The sequence below is a fragment of the Mauremys reevesii genome, linkage group 9 (assembly GCF_016161935.1).
Source record: "Mauremys reevesii isolate NIE-2019 linkage group 9, ASM1616193v1, whole genome shotgun sequence".
NCBI classification, from domain to species: domain Eukaryota; kingdom Metazoa; phylum Chordata; order Testudines; family Geoemydidae; genus Mauremys; species Mauremys reevesii.
In genome coordinates, this window is record NC_052631.1 from 60022947 (window position 1) to 60038760 (window position 15814).

The window sequence follows — 15814 nt, forward strand, 5'->3', positions numbered from 1 at the left end:
TAATTAATACCTTTTACATGTAAAATTACCCTTATCTTATGAATTCATATATGATGATTTTTGTATTATTTAATGTACAAATACAAAATAAGCTTTGAAAAATTATTGGCGCCCGCCACACTCTTCTGAAAACATGAATGTGCTACTGGCCACAAAAAGGTTGAAGACCACTGGCTTAGAACATAAGAATGGCCATACTGGGTCAAACCAAAGGTCCATCCAGCCCAGAATCCTGTCTACTGACAGTGGCCAATGCCAAGTGCCCCAGAGGGAGTGAACCTAACCGGTAATGATCAAGTGATCTCTCTCCTGCCATCCATCTCCACCCTCTGACAAACAGAGGTTAGGGACACCATTCCTTACCCATCCTGCCTAATAGCCATTAATGGACTTAACCTCCATGAATGTATCTGTTTCCTAGAGACTGGCTCCAGTTTGTGAGGGACCCCGTGGAGATGGTTACTGTAGGTTTGTCTTTATTATAGCTTATGTACATATTCCACGAACTGAGCATTTGAGCTTGTTCCAGAATCTGGGATGAGCCTATGTTGTGAAAACTGAAATGCTCAAAATAGCACATGCATGTGAATGGACACAGGTTGCTAAAATTAAATTAACCCAGGGATTCTCAAACTGGGGGTTGGGACCCCTCAGGAGGTCATGAGATTATTACTGGGGGTCACGAGCTGTCAGCCTCTACCTCAAACCCCGCTTTGCCTCCAGCATTTATAATAGTGTTAAATATATAAAGTGTTTTTAAATTTATAAGGGGGGGGGGGTCACACTCAGAGGTTTGCTATGTGAAAGGGGTCACCAGTATAAATGTTTGAGAACTACTGAATTAACCCCTCTGGAGCCTCGGGGAATGCAGGGGAGGGGGGTCTCCCTTGGTAGGGTTGGGGAAGAGGTAGGTGGTGTAGGATATTGCTCTTCTCATGTAATCCCTTCCCCATGGAAAAGATAACAGCTTGGCTCTTTGTGTTAAATAGCTGTCTGCAAGCCTCAAACTGCTGAATGAGCTTTAGGGTAGGGAAGGCTGTGCCTCCCCAAGCAGCCTGGCCCTGCCCCCTATCTGTCCCCATCCACTTCCTGCCCCCTGACTGCCCCCCTCAGAATCCCCGACCCATCCCACTCCTTGTCCCTTCACTGCCCCACCCAACACCCCCTCCCCAACCACCACCCCGGGACCCAACCTCCCAACCCCCCATCAAACCCCCCTGTTCCCTGTCCTCTGACTGCCCCAACCCCTCTGACTGCCTCAACCCCTAGCCACACCTCCCCCCCCCCAGGCCGAGTCCTGACAGACCCCTGGAACGCCCATGATCCAACCCCCTGTTCCCCATCCTCTGACCACCACCCCCAGAACCTCTGTCCCTTGATTGTCCCCGGGACTCCCTGCCCCTTATCCAAACCCCCCGGCCCCAGCCCCCTGCCATGCTCCTTACCCCTACCTCCCCCCTCTCCCAGAGCCACGAGGAGGCCCTGGACAGCGCTGCAGTGGCGTGGATCCAGCGGGGCCTATGTTCCCGCTGGTCGGCCTGGAGCCCCGTCCCCTTACCACGCGGCTCCGAGTGGGGAGGAGCTCAGGCTCTGCCCCAGCCATGCCTCTTTAGCTCTATCCAGGGCTGCTCCTGGATGCAGCGGCTGAGGGGAGGTGGAGGTGGAGGTGGGGCCGGGGCCAGAGAATTCTCATAGCTCTGTAGAGCTTAAGCAATTTAGCCTAACAAAGAGAAAATTAAGGGATGACTTGATCACAGTCTATAAATATCTACATGGGGAACAGAAATGTGATAATAGAGGGCTCTTCCAATGCCTGGATGCTGAAGCTAGACAAACTCAGACTGAAAATAGGGTACAATTCTTTAACAATGAGGGTTATTAACCATTGGAACAACTGACCAAGGGTCATGGTGGATTCTCCATCATTGGGATTTTTAAACAAGATTGGATGTTTTTCTAAAAGTTTTGCTCTAGTTCAAACAGGAATTAATTCAGGGAAGTCCTATGGCCTGTGTTATACAGGAAGTCAGTCTGCATGACCATAGTCCCTTCTGACTTTCTAATCTATGAATCTATGCCCCCTTCTGTCCCTGTCCCCTAACACAGTGGTTCTCAACCTGGTGTATATGTGCCCCTGGAGGTATGCAGAGGTCTCCTGGGGGGGGACTTCAACTCATCTAGATATTTGCCTAGTTTAACAACAACAGGCTACATAAAATGCACTAGTAAAGTCAGTACCAACTAACATTTCATACAGACAAGACTTGTTTATATTGCTCTATGTACTATACACTGATATATAAGTACAAGATTTATATTTCAGTTGATTTATTTTATAATTATATGGTAAAAATGAGAGTCAGCAATTTTTCAGTAGAACCGTGCTGTGACGCTTTTGTATTTTTATGTCTGATTTTATAAGCAAGTAGATTTTAAATGAGGTGAAACTTGGGGGTATGCAAGACAATCAGACTCCTGAAAGGGTATAGTAGTCTGGAACGTTGAGAGCCACTGGCCCTAGCATGTACCCCAGCAACCTTTCTCTACTCTTTCCCTGCTCCTGTGCTCTCCACAGCCTGTCTCTGCCTCCCTGTCATTCTCTTTACCTACTGCAGGGGTAGGCAACCTATGGCACGGGTGCCGAAGGCGGCACGCAAGCTGCTTTTCAGTGGCACTCACACTGCCCAGGTCCTGAACATCAGTCAAGGGGGCTCTGCATTTTAATTTAATTTTAAATGAAGCTTCTTAAACATTTTAAAAACCTTTATTTACTTTACATACAACAGTAGTTTAGTTATATATTATAGACTAATAGAAAGAGACCTTCTAAAAATGTTAAAATGTATTACTGGCACGTGAAACCTTAAATTAGAGTGAATAAATGAAAACTTGGCACAGCACTTCTGAAAGGTTGCCAATCCCTGACCTACAGCCTTTTCCCACCAGAACTCCTCTCTTCCCTATTGCCCCCTCCACTCCCTCACTGCTCTGCACTCCACTCAGGCTGTTTTCTCCTTCTCTTAGGTGCCAGCAGGGGGAGCATTGAGAACACAGAAGAGAGAGTCCCTGAGCTCTCAGTTCTTGTACCCAGTGTCACAGCGGCCTGGCAGCCTGAAGGAGAAATTGTAGGGAGATTATTGCTCAGCCCCTGCTTTCCTCGGCTGGAGCATGCCCAATTGTCAGTTGCTCTCCCGGGCATGGCATATGCACAGTCCAGTCTGCACATGGAAGCTCTGTGGATCTGGAGACTGTCCAGTGCAGACGAACTCTTTGGAGAGTTTCAGTATTGACAACCCCAACAGTTCAAAAATCATGAATCAGAGCCAAATAAATCATGAAATGCACCCAAAATTCATGCATTTATTTATTATTTTTTAAAAAAGATTATATTCTGGTTTTGGTCTGTCTTTGGATTTTTAAACTCCCCCGTCCACTCGCTGGGCATGTGTGTCGCCAACTGTATAGATGAAGGTGATTTGGGGCCCTGTTGCTGAGACTTTAAAAAGAAAAGCACCCTGAGGCAGATACACAACATGAGACATTTCAGTCCAAATGGTTAACATTTGGCAATTATAAGCAACTGGCAACAGGTTCTTATAATGGAAAAGTGTCGCTGTGCGTGTGTGATGGGATCCACTAGCCCAGACAGGGTTAAGCCCCAGGTATTGACAGCAGAAATCCCGCCTCCCTGGCAAGATTGGGCATGCTCCAAGTGCACTAGTAGTATAAAGGGAGGGAGACCAGCTCATTCTGGGTGGGAGGCTGCAGGGGCAGCTCTAGCATTTGCGTCACCCCAAGCAGGGCGGCACGCTGCGGGGGGCGCTCTGGCGGTCGCCAGTCCGGCGGTTCCGGTGGACCTGCCGCAGGCATGCCTGCGGAGGGTCCCCTGGTCCCGCGGCTCCGGTGGAGCATCTGCAGGCATGCCTGCGGGAGGTCCACCCGAGCCGCAGGACCAGCGGACCCTCCGCAGGCACGCCTGCGGGAGGTCCACCAGAGCCGCCTGCCACCCTCCTGGTGGCACACCGCCCCAAGCGCGCGCTTGGCGCACTGGGGTCTAGAGCCGGCCCTGGGAGGTTGTAGGGGAAGCACTTGTGGAGGGCCAGTCACAGCCCCTGGCTGCACCAGGAATTGAGGCCGTCCATGGCCTGCCTGCACCCCGGCGACTGGAGGAAACCCTGGAGACAACTGGCTCTGCCAAACACAGAGGACCTGGTGCCTCATGGGAAACCCCAACTCAGACTCTGGTAGGAAGTGACCCAGGGAGGGTGATGGAGTGGTACCTCCCACCCGGGGAAGCTCAGTGTGTTTCGGTAGGACCCCCCTGCTGAGTCAGTGGCAAGCTGCTATGCCACCGTTAGGGCCCTGGGTTGGGGGCTGATGGAGTTGGGTGGGCCTGAGCCCCCCTACTGGGGCAGCCACACCCCATAAGGGGTGCCCCAATGCTACAGACTCTAGTCACTAGACCATGCTGCCCTGCACCAAAGGGCTGCTTTATGGACTCTGGCCATTAGGCCCCACTGTCCTGCACCAAAGGGCTACTTTATGAACTGTGACTGATAGCCCATGCTGCCCTGACCCTAGGGGCGTGGACCGTCACAGCATGCCACCTACATTGGTGGTCTGCTAGGATTAGGGCTGATGAGAGCAGGGGAAAGGGAGACAACAGCACTGGGTCCCCAAGCTCAGGGGTCCCCTAGCTCTTTCCTGTGCCCCTAACCCCTTCACTGTGCCCCCTTCACTCCTACCCCCTGCATCCCTCTCCTGCACCCATGTGGGGAAACTGACCCATCTGGATGCACAAAGCAGCTGGCATTGCTGCTTGCTCCCCGACTGGACTGCTGCTCCTCTGCCACATGCACCCTCTGGGCTGCGTAAGGAGAGGGCAGGAGAGCAGCAGCTGATGATGCCTCAGCACAGCCCAGGTGGGGAAGTGACCTGAATGCAGGGAGTCCTGGTGTTATGTGTTTTGAGGAAAGTGTGTGACTGTGTGTGTGTGTGTGTGTGTGTTTGAGTTACAGTGTGTGTTGTGTTGAGGGTAGAGTGTGTGCGCCTGAGTGTAGGCATGTGCTATCTCTTTAAGAAAACACTCAGGGGCAGGAGCCTGAAGGCTTGTGTTCAGACACAAACAGCCACCAGCAACTCCGGACCCAGATAGCAGCAACACACACACAGATTCCCCCTGTCCCATCACCCCAGCTCAGTGGAGGAGGGGCACCCCTGCTTTGGAGGAGTCACTTGGCTCTGATGGCTGGTCATCCAACTGCCCCCTGCAGCTTGGATCTCTCCCCCGGGCCCCCTTTCCAGCGCTGCTGCTCACCTGCCTGACTGCCTGCCGTGGCAGACCAGGTGGGAATCCAAACCCTGCTCACGGTGCCCTCTTTGGCAGGCTGCCTTGGGCAGGGGCCCAGACAGCCCATCCCAAAGGCCGGCCCTGGTCCTATCTTCCAACAGTGACCAATGTCAGGTCCGTCAGAGGGAACGAACAGAATAGGTAATCCCTGTCGCCCATTCCCAGCTTCTGGCAAATAGAGGCTAGGGACACACACAGCATGGGGTTGCATCCCTGCCCATCCTGGCTAATAGCCACTATGGTCTAGTTCTTTATCCAAACAAAATCTTTCTCAAAAAATATTAAATAAAAGTCCTTAAACCAAAAGATCCTCCAGGATGGTCTGCCACTCTCCCATTATTTCTTCTGATGCCACCACCACTTTGATTTTGCAGCTAGCCTTGCCCTTGCCTCCACTATGCCCCCATGCTGCAGTACTGGGAGGACTGGATTCATAACCAGCCTCTGTCAGATCCCTTGCTGCCTAAGTCTCTAGAGTTGAGATGTGTTGTGGAAGGGTCCCTGTGGGAAACTCCCTAGTGTCCAACAGTTTCCCACTTCTCTGACTAGGCATGCTTGGAGCTGGGGGAGCCGGAAAAGGGAGGCCAAGTCCACTTTTCAAGATAGGCCCGGCCCTCTGCTCTTCCTCTTCCCCGTGAGGCCTTGCCCCTGGCCAGGCTGGCAGCTGGAGCCTGGCCCAGGTACGAGTGGCTTGGGGAGCCCAGGCAGCCAGACCCTCCACTCGCCCAGATTTGGGAGCCAAGCACAGCCCCTGGCCCATGACCCGGTACCACTCGTCCAAGGCAGATGGAAGGTCTGCATCTCTCCATAGCTGTCCCGAACGGTTCTTACCATGGCCCAGCTGCAGCTCTTCAGCCTTGCTTCCAGGCCAGAAGCCAGAGCTGGGTTGTGGTAACAGTCATGCAGGCAGCTGTGGGGAGCCAAGGACCTTCCACCTGCTCTGTGGGGTGGGGTGGAGACACAGGCAAGGGGCTGCTCTTGGATCCTCCCACCCTGGGCAAGTGGAGGTGCCTGGGATCCCCAGCCAGGATCTGGCTTCTGGCTTTGCCAAGGATGGGGTTTGGAGGGAAGAGAAGGGGCAGGGGTGGGGCCATGGAGGGGCAGGACCTTGTGCCCCTCCACTTTTAGGAAGAATCTGTTGCCCCTGCATGGAGCACCATTGCATTGGCTTCAGAAGCCTTATTGGGTGCAGGAAGGACATGATGCAAATGGCCATCTGGAGATGAGAGAAGACTTGAGGGGTGGAGAAGTGTAGGAATGTTACACTTCCTAAGCGCTAAGGGGGTTGGAATGCCGCCCCCGGATTTAGAGCAGCTCCACGGCACTCCACCGGAACAGACTGACTGACTTGGCTTCATTCATTGCTACATCTGGTGACCCCGACGTGATACCCCCTGCTCACCGGCTGGAACAGCCTTCGATGCATCGACCCTCGCTAAATAGCCCCGTTTCGTGAGTATGGGGGGGAAATTGTCAGCTCAGCAAAAGGTTCATGCGAAAAAGCTGCAAGATATCACACGACAGACTGGCAGGCCGGTTTCCCTGGGTCAGTTAGAAAAAGCTATTAATTGAAATCAATCGCCAATGTCCTTGGTACCCGGATCACGGGTCACTGTCAGTAGATGATTGGATAAAGATAGAGGCGACACTGCACGCAGAGCCTAGAGCCGTGGTGCAGTGGCTCCTGCTTTGGCAGCGATGTACAGAGGCTCTGGATTCAATCAGGGTTGGAGCGTTATCCAGGGCTATCCTTCTCACCCCCGCGCCTTCGGCCCCCCCTCCTTACCCTCTGATCTTGCCCCCTCTGCCGCCTGAGGCGGTACCCGACTGCCATGATGCATGTCCGGGTACGGATGGCTCTTCACAGCCGAATTATCGGCTGTCCCCTTTTCAGGCAATGATACAGGGGGGGAAGGAAGAGGGAGGACAGAGCTCCGAAGAGATAAGGGAGTTACTGGCTGCCTTCCCAGTGACACATCGCCCAGGCAACGCAGAGGGGGAGGTTGAGGTGGACATTACAGCCCTCCCCTATTCTGTTCTGCGAGAGGCGAGACGAGCGGCTACTGAGTCTGGATTGGAATCCACCTTTACCCGAGGCATGTTAGAAGAAATCAATCATCACAAGAAAGAAATACAGCGGCTGCAGAAAGAAATTGAACGCCATAAGAAGGCATTGGGGGGGGGCCTATACTCCCGAGCAATTGTATGGAGCAGGACAGTTCGCCGCTATACGAGAGCAGGCAGATAATCCTGATGCCCAGTGGGAATTAATGAGGAAACTCGCTTATCGGTATCCCCCTTGAGGGACTGGCGGATACTGGAGCTGACGTTACAGTCCTCTCCGCTTGGCAGTGGCCATTCACCTGGGACAAGTTTGAAGTGCCAGCCATTTGGGGAGTGAACGGATTGCAGGCTGCTCAACAAAGCACCCGATGGATTGCTATAACTCCGAGAGAAGGGGGAAAGGAGATTCTCCTTAAGCCCTATATCATGGATATTGCTGTATCCCTATGGGGAAGAGACTTGTTAAGTAAATTTGGATTGCATTTTACTGTTTATGATTGAGGCCAGTGCTGTTAGTGCCTGGCCAAGTTTTGCCGCTTGTGTTTGGGTGTAGTTAAGCCCCCCTTTCTCTTGGCTGTTTGCCAAGTTTTGGTAGCTAGTGGTGTTTTTGACTGAGGCCAGAAATTTATCTTCAGCCTTTTTCAGTTAATTCATTTTGTTTATATTTTACCATTCATGACTGAGTTTACTGCCCTTTTCCTTGTATGGCTAATCAGTACCCCTGTGTGGGTGGAATAGTGGCCACTGCCCCAGGAGAAGCTTTTTGCATTGTGTCACTTATGTGAGGAATAATACCAGGTGGGCCATGTGGAAAAATCCACTAGCCCCTGGCATTCGCCTGTTTTGGTTATCAAGTAAAATAAATTGGTAAATGGCGAATGCTCCATGATTTTAGAGCGATTAATGCCGGCATTCAATCCATGGGACCCCTGCAGTGTGGAACCCCAAATCCCAGTTTTATTCCATATGATTATTAGCTTATGATAATAGGTTTTAAAGATTTTTTTAATGATTTTTCCTTGTTTTAAAGATAGGGAGCTTATTTTCCCCGGGGAGGTGGTGGTGGTTTTTATTTAATTTTTTGGACCCCTGCCCCCGGGCACGATGGGGTTAATTCTCCCTGGTTTTATGCCGGAAAATATGGCATTTAGATAGTCCCCAGGGTAATAGATAGTGATTATGTGGGAAGAATTTATGTTCAGATTTGGGCTCATATGCCAAAACAGCAGCACCAAGGGGACTCATGGGCCCAGATGGTGAGCCTTCCCTTCCCTTTTTGGCTAACATATTTTGCTATTGCCCGGCCGAGTCCTGCCGTTTTCATTGCAGCTTTTCTTGGCTGTTCACCAAGTTCCCCTTCCTCTTGGCTGTCTGCCAAGTTTCAGTTGCGGAGGTGTCCTTGACTGGCCGGTGTTTTTTTTTAGCTTTTTTCAGTTAACCCATTCTGTTCTTTTCGGATCCCATTGATAGTCATGCATTTTTTTATTAAAATGCTAAATTTTTAGTGAAGCATTTTATGGTCCCTTTAATTTAAGCCCAATATATTGTTTAAACCTGTAATTATTGTGCCAGTTTTTATTATAATTTTGAATTGGGTGTTAACCCCTGCGGCCTTTAATCCAATTAAATCTGGCAAATGGATGTCACGCTTTATTCCCCTTTTTTTTCCCTTGGAAATATTTACATGTTACCATTGATACCTACTCTCATTACATTTGGGCCACCCCCCAATGGGGCAAATAGGCCAAACATGTAATTAATTACATTTTTGCTGCGGTGGCCGTAATGGGCCGCCCCCCCGATAGATAAAAACCGATAATGGCCCCGCCTACATTTTTTACAGATTTGCAGATTTCTGCACGCAGTGGCAAATTAATCATGTTTTTGGTATTTTGTATAACTCCACAGGTCAAGCCATTTTGGAACGGATCTATCATACATTTAAAGAGTACCTACAAAAAGCAAAATAAAACAGTGGGGGATGATGGGCCAACCATGGGAGCCAAGCAAAATTAATTAGCGATAGTATTGTTTACCCTAAATATTTTAAATATCTTTCAGAATTTTACAGCCACTGAATGACATTTAAGATGGAAACACCGCTCCCATGCCCATCTGTCAAATATAGGCAGAGCCCAGACCCTAATTGGTATGGCCCCGTTCCATTGAGAATCTGGGGACGAGGGCATGCCGCTGTGCTTACTCCCACAGGTCCGTTGTGGGTCCCTGCCAAGAATGTGCGACTGTGGCACAATGACGTGGCATCAAAGCCTCAAGAACCCGATACCCAACTTCAATCTGACCCTAACAGAGACCTTTCCAGTGTGCCGAGCCACAAAGACGGCACCAAAGGTTACCTGGGGGCAGGTGAAACGACTAGTGCAGCAGGCTCAGCAAACGCTGGAGAATAACAAGGCCAAGCCTACCCCCGAGAATTTTACTGCTGCTATCTTTGCTTGTTTGATTGCTAATTTTTTTACCATATTGTTGTGTTGTTTTTGTGTGTTACAGGCTAGGGCCGAACCAGAATTGCATAATCGTATGCGTTGTAATATATGGGCTCGACTTGTGATTTTTGCCAATTAATTTTCCTTTTGCTTACAGCAGGCCCCTGAGATGCATGGCCTGTTAGGCTCCTGCCTGGTCCCAGTATGTAAGGCGCCGGGCAGTGCTGCACATGCAACGGGGATGTTTAATTTTATGAATGTTATATTAGATAATAGAGCGGTAATCGATTACCTGCTATTGTTTAGCCATGTGGGATGTGAGGAGGTATATGGCATGCGTTGTTTTAATCTGACAGACAATTCTAAATGGATTCATGCACACATAGATAACCTCCAAGAATTGGCACAACACATTTAGCAGGACAGGAACCCATCATGGTGGGATGACCTCTGGGCGTGGCTGCCATCCATGGGATGGGTCCGAATTGTTTTGCAATATGTTTTGATTGTTATCGCCTGCTTGATTGGTTTTTGTTGCTTTGCTCAGTGTATTCCTAATATAATTAGGATGTGTTTTACACCCTGTCGGCGCAAACCCCTGCCTACATTCCAAGCCGTCATGTATGCCCATAGAATCATGAAACATGCGGACCAGGCACGGGTCGACAAAACAGAAAAGGAGGGGATGTAGGAATGTTACACTTCCTAAGCGCTAAGGGGATTGGAATGCCGCCCCCGGATTTAGAGCGGCTCCACGGCACTCCACCGGAACAGACTGACTGACTTGGCTTCATTCATTGCTACAGAGAAGGGCAATTCTCAAAATGTCCAAGCTTAGACCTGGGCAGACCAGCCATAGGGGAACCAGACAATCCATAGCCAAGTGACTGGGAGTGAAATCCTGATCTCATTGATGTCAATGGAAGTTTTGCCATTGACTTCAGTGGGGCCAGGATTCCACCCCTGCATGTCCACGCTGAACTCACAGATGACTTGAGGCTGAAGCTACTGGAAAGCAATTTTATCTGAAGTACATCTGTTCATTTTCCTTCTGTTAAGAGTGACTGGGCTAAGTGCAGAGTGAAGTGACTCTTCGAGAAACACTGCAGAGATGGTTTATGTGCACAGACTAGAGCACACAAGGTGTTCTAGAAGACAATACACTGGCACTGGATGAGAGAAGTCAAACACTAAAGAGATACTTTAGCCTGGCTGCTGATACTCCTATCAGAGAGCTGAGCAATAAAGCACAGGTTGGCACTGATGAAGAGCATGACTCTCAGGATCGATGCCTTGCAGAGATGAACAGAATTTGTGCTAAGGGAAAAAGAAGCCAGACTTGCTTGTGTCAAGGTAGCTTGGAGAGGCCTTTGGATTGCTCATCATAGGGGCCAGCTGAGATTCTGATTAGACTTGGAAATTCCAAGGATCAGTGTAAGTACCCACTCCATTTGTGAACTAGAAGCTGCTGTTCCATGTGCATCTGAAGGGTAAAAAAAATGCATGCCTTTGGTTTAAAAATGAAGAGGAAGGAAACCTGGAAAAGCTGAGTCATCCAAAGTGGAGTAATTGCTCAGTGCTGGAAAATTAGAGATTCCTTTATGGGAATCTATCTAGGTGCGTCCATGACCCCCTACCACTATCTCCGGGAATAAAACACTTGGAAAATAATAAAACACTGGCAGCTGGGAAAGAAACAGACATAGACATTCAAGGTTTAAGCAAAGGGGCTGATCCTGACCATGCTGTATATAGAGGAATAAGAACAAGCTCTGGAGTCAGAAGTCCTGTGTTCTAATCCTGGCTGCGTTATTGATTCACTAGGTGACCTTGGGCAAGGTGTGTCCCTTATCTGGCCCAGGTCCCTATCTGTACAGTGTAGATGATAACACTTACCTCCCAGCTCCCAGGAGTCTTGTGTAGAATATCATTTTGTGTTGGTGCTGAGCACTCACGGTTCCCAAAGTACTTCAGTGTGTGATCCAAGATTCCCTCGACTCTGCAAATCAGGCCTGTAGGGTTTCAAAATGCATGTGATTCATTTTAAAATAGTTACCATGTTAGTGCAAAGAGCTGTGCTGGGTTAGCGCTGTATTGCACTATTCACCCCTTATTTGGTCATGCTTTTCTGTATTAAAAAAAGAAAGTGAACAAACAGCTATTGTAAATGTAACCCCTCTGCTAGGCTGAAATGATAGCAGCAAGGGCCAGGTTCAATACATAGGGGTCCTTTCCCCACCACGTAATGCAAACCAGCTCGAACCTCCACCCAGTGACCTGGGAAAATCTTACACACACCCCTGGGCGCCTCAAGGAGGCAATACTTCCCCTCTCGCAAGCACAGACTCTTGGTGTAGCAGAAAAGGTTTAATTACATAGGATAAACAACAAGCATTAAATTTGGAAAATACCTTAACTAGAGTTCATAGGTCAAACCGTGAGCAAAGACCTACCCCAGCAACTTGGGCCGTGTCCTTCTCTCTGGGTTCTTGAGTCCAGCAACCCCCCAAATTACCCACAGTCCCAAAAGTCCCACAATTCAAAAGTCTCTGTCCTGGGTCAGGCAGCCCCAGAGTTCAAGAGTCTCTTTGCAGAGGTCCCCCTCCCCAGCCTAGCTAGAAAGGGGCACCTTACGTGGTTCGGGGCCAACTGCCCTGCCTCTTTGTGGGGTTCTGCTTCCACTAGTCATCCCCGCAAACAGCTCAGCTCCGCTTACTCTGTGGGCTGCTCCACTCTGCCAGCTGCTCTGGTCCACCAGCTGTCCTGTGATCCGCTCCAGCCGTCCTCACGAGCTGCTCAGCTCCACTCACCCAGTGGCTGCACAAACTGCTCCACTCCGCTCTACCAGTATTGCTTCAGGCTCCCCCACTCATTAGCACAGTGCTCTCAGCTCAGCAAGTTCAGCTCTTCAGTGATTTCAGCTCATAGTAGGGGAGCCCCAGTACCAGTGAATTCAGCTCAGTAACCTGCATCTAGATTTTTAAGGGAATCAAAAATTAACTGACATTCCACAGTGGAGAGAAGCATAGGTAGAACTGGTGCTTCTGGCTCACACAAGGAGCCTGCACCACCAAGTACAGATACCTGTCCCCAGCCCCTCTCCCTCTCTCTCCAATGGGTTTTGGAACCCATGTTCCCCGTCTAGCAAGCGCTATCCTGCTGACAATGAAATCCCCCATCACAAGACAATTGTGTAGTTCCCCATTTACCCAATCAGGGTGACAACATTTCATTGCTCCTGCCCCAATAACAACGAAATTGGGGGTCCCACAGCTGTGAAAATACTCATCCCATGCTGCTTTGCGGTATGCTAAGTGGGGTGGGAGTGCCAATGCAAATAACCGAAACTTCTTTCCGCACTCCCCATAATTTACCACCAGATGTCAGGGTGGGGCTCATCCTGACTCTGCTTACATAAACATTTGCCAAACATCACCTATGGCATTTCCAGCCCCAAATGCTGCATTTATTCAACTAAGCTTAGAAGAACTTTTTAGACAGAGGATGCGTTTTGATGACAGGGTCTTCTCTACTTGTCAATCTCTTAGGAAAATTGCTTGTGAACTGAAAATGCCTCTTTTAATTCAGAGTCACAAGAGTTTAGTAAAATCTGTCAGGTGAGCAAGCTGGCATCTAAAGAGAAATCCACCAACTGCATTTCTAGGTGCGGGAAATGCATAATGAAAGACGAAGGAGAAATTAACAGAAAGTGGGGCAGCACAAATCCTCCCACTTTAGAAAGGGAGGACATCAAAAGAAAGCCGGGAGGATGCAAAAAAATCATATTGATCTTAACTGTGTGTAGTTCCAGCCTAATGGATCACAACCCCTCGGCATTAGAATAGCTGACATGGTTGGCAGATGGCTTCCCAGCAGGGGCAGAGGCACAACTGTGCACATCTGTCACCGGCGCTGGATTGGTAATTGTGTGGTTGCCAGCAGCCGGCAGATTTCTGAAAGATGCACACAGATAGTGGTTCTCACTCCTCTCCCTGACACTCATTTTCCTCCACATCACGCTCAAGCCTGAGTTGCTACTCCAGCTCCCTTCCTCCGCGCTGAGTACCTGTCAGCTTGTTTACCTTCCTCAATGACTGAGGTGTGGTATGTGTGCTGGAGCTTAGCTGGAAGACCAGGATACTGCATGCCTGGCTGCTACACATGCTACCAGCTGCCAGGGCTCTATTTCACGTCAGCACCCTTTGCTTTACAAAGAGTTGTGTCTTGTAATGGTTCCCTAACAAGAGGAGGAGAGATGTGGGGCTTTGGCTTTCTGAGTTTGAGACCAGGCCAGGATACCAGACTCCTCTTAGATACAGTGATTCTGAACATGCCAGAAAAGGAAGCTCCCTTTCAGCTAAGCCTTGCTTAGAAACCTGCAGGGTCCATCTCAGAGGGTGTGGTGACTTTTGTAATTTCCTTGTATTCATTATTTGTCAACATGGCCTGACTTTTGTGCCAGACCCATACCCAGGCCCATGGCACCGGGCTGGACACCTGCTCTGCTAGTGCCATGATCACAAGGACTTTTCTCCCCCATTGCTTTGTGTTAATGTTTAGACCATGCTTTGTCTCGCATCCTCCCATCTCCTGCCTCCCCAGTAACCCAAACCTTGTTGCGCATTCACACTCTCAGGCTGAGATGGGCAAACAAAGACGCAGCTGGCCCGTCCACTGCCTGGCACCTTGTGTGATCATTTACACCTGATTCTCATCCCACTTGCACTGGAATTCCAGCACAATACCAGTGAATTCCACATTGTGACATGCGATTTGCACCAGTGTAAACAAGATGAGAATCTGGCCCTATCATTCTGAGCTGGCTGTGCTTCACCCCCACTTTGCATAAGACTCAGGCCCAGAGCAGTTCTCAGTTAGTGACCCATGCTTTGTCTGCACTGCCAAGAAAGGTGTGGTTTTGCTGTAAGATGACTGACGCGTGTTAGCGATCATGCTGTGAAATCCTAGTGAAGACACAAGATAAATTAGGTGAGGTCAACTATGGGCAGGGATGTAGTGCTGATCTCACCCAGCTGGAAACGCTGCAGGTGCCTTGTCACACCATGGATTTTACACCAGGGTAACTAACACATGTTAAAAACTCCACTCCTTTTGGCAGTGCGGACATAGCCACAGTGAACTAAGAGCAAAGCTGGGACCAGAACCCAGGTCTCCACATTCAAAGTCTCCTTCCTACAACAATCCCTTCCTCCCATTTAAAAAACAAGGCACCCAGTAGTTCCCAACCTTTTTCCTTGCATGACTCCATTTTCAGAGGTATTGTTTCCTGTGACCCTGACAGACTGGAAGGTGCCATTTTAAAATGGCATCCTGCCTGCACCGTGACCTGGCACACACCATGCGTGCAATGGGATGGGGTGCAGGGTTGAATGCAGGCCAGATGGGCCAATTAACCCTTTAGAAAGCTGATTAAGGAGGCTCAGCTGGGCAGGAATAGGCAGGGCTTATAAAACCCAGGAGCTGAAAGAAGGGGTGGCTGGGAAAAGGTAGATGCTCTGAGAGAAAGTGAGGTGAGAGTAGGGACTGCAGTCACTCTGTGGGAGAAGGCTTTGGGGAACTGGTAGGCCCAGGAAGAAAAGGGGAAGCAGTAGCAGGAAGCAGCCCAGGGTAGAGCAACGAGGCCAGAGAGAGAAGGCCCAGACTGCTGAGGTCAGGGTACCTGGGCTGGAACACAAAGTAGAAGGCAGGCCTGGGTGCCCCTAGCAGCCTCTGTGCAAGTAGCACCAAGGCAGTGAGTGAGAGGACTGCTGAGGGGGAACACAGACAGTGACACAGCTGGAGGGCTGAGTCACAAGTTGGATGCTGCAGTTCCTGAGGTTGCAGGAGGAGCTGCAGACAGATGGTGTAACAGTATGCAGATGGAGCAGGGTTTTGGCCTTGAGCTAATCCCCAGGGTATCAGGAGGAGGTGCCAGTCTGTTTGTAAGTGGTGC

General features: G+C 49.9%; 1 protein-coding gene and 1 long non-coding RNA gene across 3 annotated transcripts in view; one reads left to right on the forward strand and one right to left on the reverse strand.

Moving 5' to 3' along the window:
• LOC120371300 (zinc finger and SCAN domain-containing protein 32-like) overlaps nucleotides 1-3317 on the forward strand; it is a 26791-nt gene extending 23474 nt beyond the window's left edge. For both annotated transcript variants that reach the window (XM_039486913.1, XM_039486912.1), the window contains exon 3: nucleotides 3025-3317. In XM_039486913.1, the coding sequence (XP_039342847.1) occupies nucleotides 3025-3129 (105 nt within the window). In that variant the 3' untranslated portion in view covers nucleotides 3130-3317. The remainder of the gene's footprint in view (nucleotides 1-3024) is intronic.
• LOC120371301 overlaps nucleotides 1-12636 on the reverse strand; it is a 16053-nt gene extending 3417 nt beyond the window's left edge. Inside the window, exons 1-2 of the long non-coding RNA XR_005584263.1 lie at nucleotides 12578-12636; nucleotides 11758-11873 (exon numbers count right to left, since the gene is read on the reverse strand). This is a non-coding gene — a long non-coding RNA (uncharacterized LOC120371301). The remainder of the gene's footprint in view (nucleotides 1-11757; nucleotides 11874-12577) is intronic.
• Nucleotides 12637-15814: the final 3178 nt, after the last annotated feature.